Here is a 4,682-nt window from a genome sequence, read left to right as displayed (position 1 = left end):
AGGAAGAAGCCAGGCGAGTTCTCAGTGGATGGGGCTGGTCTTAGTGATCTCTGACCCCTTCCCCCATCCTGGCCCCCCGTCTGGTGGATAATGGGTGCTCAGGGTTTGTTGAATCACACTGAACACATCAGTGCACAGCTGTGAGCCGAGGTCAGCCTCCTTCCCAATGTGACCCCTCTTCCCTGAGAGCAGAGCGAGCTGGGGAAGTGAAGTGAGTCAGTGGAGAAAGCAAGTGATAGGATATTGACCAGCCTGGGTCTCCTGCCAGACCTTACGCTCGAGAAGGTTACACGGGTGCTTTCTAACTCTGGGAGGCCTCAGCCTGCTGCGGCCGGGCTGGGAGGGTGGCCAAGCCTCATAGGGGGTGACAGAAATGCCCAAGGGCTTGACCGGGCCTGCCGTCTCCCTTGTCCCCAGCAGAGGACAGAGCAGAGGCCTCGGCGGCAGCACTGAACCTAACCACAAGCAGCATTGGGAGCATCAGCATGTCTGTGGACATCGATGGTACCACTTATGCAGGTAAGGGAGGTGCAGGCTGGCAGCCAGTCTCGGTGCGGCTCCCTGCAAGGCCCCCTCGCCCCACTCCTGTCTGAACACCTTCTCAGGGGGCCTTCCTTTCATGTTGTCTCAAAGTTCTAAAGGTAAAGTAGTTCTGAATGAGGAGGACTGAGGACTGCCAACAGGATGGCAGGTCCCCCTCCACCTGTGACGGAGTCATAGAGACCCCTTGTCTAACCCTTTTTTGACCAATGGTTGGCTCGCTCATTAAAAGAAAGTCATTGAATGTAAGGAATCATAATCAGCTCCATCCATGTCTTTAATATTGTATTGTAAACTAAATCGGGGTTTCCCAATGGCACTAGTGGTAAAGAACCCTCCTGCCAATGCAGGAGACATAAGAAACATCAGTTCGATCCCTGGGTCGGGAAGATCCCCTGGAGGAGGGCATGGCTGTCTGCTCCAGTAATCTTGCCTGGAGAATCCCTTGGACAGAGGAGCCTGGTGGGCTACACAGTCCATAGGGTCACCAAGAGTCAGACACCACTGAAGCGACTTAGCACACATGCATGCATAAGTTAAATGTGTCCACCATTACAGTCTTCCTAAGCACAGGTCTCCTTTCTTTGACGGGTTCATCTCTAATCTTCCTAAACATGGTCTAGGAACACTTCCCTTAGAGCCTTTGGGGCCTTTCAGCAAATTGACTGCCTGCCTCAGCAACTTAGACACACCTGCTGGCAGGGCAGTGTCAGCACCAAGCGCACCACCCCGCCTGGAGCCTCACCCAGAGTTAGGCAGCAGTGAGATGGTGAGGGACTGAACCCCTGCACCTGTCTCTGCTCTCGCCATCTGCTCACACTGCCTTCTCCCCTCCCCCGCTCACTCAGGTGTGCTGTTTGCCCAGAAACCTGCAGTCCACCTCATCACAGGATCTGCCCCCCAGAGCATCAGCAGCAGCTCCAGCAGCAGCAGCAGTTCTCACTGCTCACCAAGTCCTACCTCATCCCGGGGCACCCCCAGTGCAGAGCCCTCCACCAGCTGGTCCCTCTGAGGGGCAGGACCCAGCTCCGCACTCCCCACTCTTCCTTCGAGAGTGGCGGAAGTTGATGCACAGAATTTACCTCATCTCACGGAGCCCACATCAGACACCATTTGGCCAGATGTTGAGAGTTTGGACGTGTCCGTCTGCCCAGGCTCCATCAGGTCCTGCTGTACTCTAGAGGCAGGGAGAGGCTGGAGGGGCCTGACCGGGCAGTGTTGTCCAATCAGGGATTGTCCTGGAGAACTGGGTGGGGTCTGTGGGCGTCCAGCTTCCTCCAGGGCTCCCAGGCCCCCTCCCATCCCGGGCACAGTGTATCGACAATCTGTAAGCTGACACAGGGCTGGAGGCTCTCCACACCCTTTCCCCTTTAATTTATTTCTCTTCCCCTGCCTTCTGCTGTGACTCCAGGGTCACTGGTGTCTCCCTGCTCAGCTCCCCAATCTTTAACTCCCAGGTGGGGCTGCTTGGAGCCAAGAGCACACCTCTGCGGCCCTTCTCTGCTGAGCATGGGATGGGGTCCTCCCAGTCCACCTTGCCTATACCATGTTTGGTTCCCGGAGTGTGGGTCCCTCAAATTCATGTCTTGAAGCAGTCCTCAGGGCCCCATATCCCTTTTTAATGGTTCCGAGCAAGGGCTGATAAGGGCAGTCCTCAGGACCCAGGGCCTGCTGGGGATCTGCCAGGGGAGAGGCAGTGCCCCAGGGGCGGCTCTATCAGGCCCTGGCACCCACTCCACTGGCCCTTGTCTGACCCACCCAGACCTCAGGCCCCTGCCCCGCCCCCGCCACCCTCCATTGGTCCCTGTTGGCCAGCTCTCCCAGGAAACAGCCCGCTTGTCCCTCAGGCCCCGCCTCTTCTCGGCGGGGGGCCATCTCAGCCCCTCCATCCCCAAACCTGCCAGTGTCAGGTTCATTGAAATACCTCAGATTTGTAATTGTTGATGTTTGACTCTTCAGGAAGTATTTGCATCTCTGAAATCTTTTTTATATGTGTTTGCTGACTTTTGTGGGTTTTTTTTACTTTAAAATTTTTATTGTTACTGTAGCACCAAAGAAATGAAAGCAGATGTCCCCCAAAGCCGAGCAAATGGTTTGGTACCCCAGCCCCTCTGGCCCTTCCCTAAGATCCCCCAGTGAGGAGGAGGGGGAGGCGGCAGGAGAGATGACTCAGGGATCACAGCGGCGGGAGGAGGTGGAACGGAGGGACCCCTCACGCAGGTTGGGTCCTGAAACCACACTGGTTGTCAGGATGGCCCTTGACCCATTTCCCACCAGAGCGGGGCAGTCCCTCACCGGGCTAGGGGCAGGGCATCTCCCCTTCACTCAGCGTTCCCACCTCAGGGCAGGTGCAGACCATGGAGGCCATGAAGCCTGCAGGGGTCAAGCTGCCCCAGAGGGTGAGGAGATGCTGAGAGAGCTCTGTTCTTCCTCTTGGACACTGGGGTGAAACAGGCTGCTCCTGTGTCATAAAGAAGAGGTGATTCTCACACACGGCTCACCTCTCAGTCAAGTTCGCTCTGCAGTGTTCACTAGAACCCCGCCCACTGTGACATTATCCGGCGGTAGCGGTGGGAGGCTGAGGTGGACCCAAGCCCACACAAGCCCCACGCTCAGTCTGGCTAGGAAAGGGAAATCAGACACGAGCACAGAACACATACCTCAGCCCAGTGAACTGCAGCGCCACCAACTCCATCTCCTTTCTCTCCCCTAGCCCCCAACACCGTCACACACACGCGCGCACACACACACACACAGCCCCATCCGCTGGGGGCTGACCCTCTCCTGGCCTCACCAGGCCGGCACAGGGCTGGGCAGAGAGGGGCATCTGGTGTCTGTGTCAGGGAGGAGCCTGGTTGGCTGGTGCTGGGCCCACTTGAAGGCATCACAGACATTTGGCCAGTGTGTCTTTCTCAGGACTTTGGTCACGAAGGATGGACCCTTGCCACCCGGAGGACACAGGGACCATGTGCTGTGTCTTCCTGGTTGTTGGATCCTCTCCTTTCCCCGGGCAGCTTGCCCAGCCTCACCCTGTCATCAAGGCCTTGCTGCCCTGAGGGGCAGCAGCAGGGTCTCAACCTGAAAGCCAGAGGGTAGGCATGCCGGCCAGTGCCCCCAGAATGAGGCCCTGGGCCAAGAAGAGCTCTCCGGACGGTGCAGCCCTGAGGTCACATGGCAGCCATTGACTGGGGCACTCGGTCCCCTCCCCTTCCCCATCTTGTATTTAACCAGGAAAAAAATGTGATAGCACATGGGTAGCCTAGGCAGTGGATGAATACCTCAGAAGTCCTCTTGCAGCAAGTGTCTGTATATGTTGTGGTTATTTTCTATCTTACATGTTCTCGAATGTTTATATTTCAATAAACCTCTACCTCTTCACACAAGCAGGACACAGGTGCTTTGGCTCTTTTATTTGACAGTAACAGGAAGAGGGCAAGGGACTTCCAAATAAAAGGGGCTAAATAAACTATTCCTCTGATCCCTTGATTTTTCCTAAACTTTCTCTTCACTGCTCACTCACTGTTTCCCCAAAGCACTTACTCTCAGCCTGTCTTCTGTATTAGCTGGGTGCCTCTGATACTGCATGACCACCCGCACTGACCCCTGCATCACATCAAGGTCCCAGCAGACACAGGGCCACGAGCAAGCCCTCTTTCAACTCCTGCTAAGTACAGTCCCCACACTTAGAGAGCTCACACTCTTGTCTGGAAGGCACACACGACTCTCGACAAAACATGGTTGGAACCCATGGGCAGATAAATGCTGGAGCAGCTCACTAGGGAATCCCTGGAAGGCTTCCTCAGATCAGATCAGATCAGATCAGTAGCTCAGTCGTGTCCGACTCTCTGCGACCCCATGAATTGCAACACCACAGGACATTTCAGCAGGAAGAATGAAGTTGCAAACAAGACATGAGGAAAAGTGGACGAACTGACCCATGTGGTATCAAAGGATCTGGCATTGGGGAACTGGATAGTACTGGTAGACAAAAGTGTGGCTGGGGCCAGGATGGAGCCCAGGCTGAGGGATTTGGGCACTGTCCTCAGCATCAGGACACTACTGCCATGTTTTGAGGAGGGCATAGGCTTAGAGGCGTTTCTAGAAGGGTGACCTGGAACTGGGAGACATTGTAGATGTGGACA

At 55.6% G+C, this 4,682-nt stretch overlaps 1 protein-coding gene across 3 annotated transcripts in view; it reads left to right on the top strand.

Annotated features, from left to right (window-relative positions):
- The window catches only part of ARID3B (AT-rich interaction domain 3B), a 48,481-nt gene extending 44,558 nt beyond the window's left edge, over positions 1-3,923 (top strand). For 2 of the 3 annotated variants that reach the window (XM_055555479.1, XM_055555477.1), the window contains 2 exons: positions 418-519; positions 1,389-3,923. In XM_055555479.1, coding sequence (XP_055411454.1) covers positions 418-519; positions 1,389-1,552 — 266 coding nt within the window. In that variant the 3' untranslated portion in view covers positions 1,553-3,923. The remainder of the gene's footprint in view (positions 1-417; positions 520-1,388) is intronic. The other variant, XM_055555478.1, reaches the window with a different exon arrangement.
- Positions 3,924-4,682: the final 759 nt, after the last annotated feature.

Source organism: Bubalus kerabau, chromosome 19, assembly GCF_029407905.1.
Source record: "Bubalus kerabau isolate K-KA32 ecotype Philippines breed swamp buffalo chromosome 19, PCC_UOA_SB_1v2, whole genome shotgun sequence".
Lineage (NCBI taxonomy): Eukaryota > Metazoa > Chordata > Mammalia > Artiodactyla > Bovidae > Bubalus > Bubalus kerabau.
This window is presented reverse-complemented; position numbering and strand designations above follow the sequence as displayed.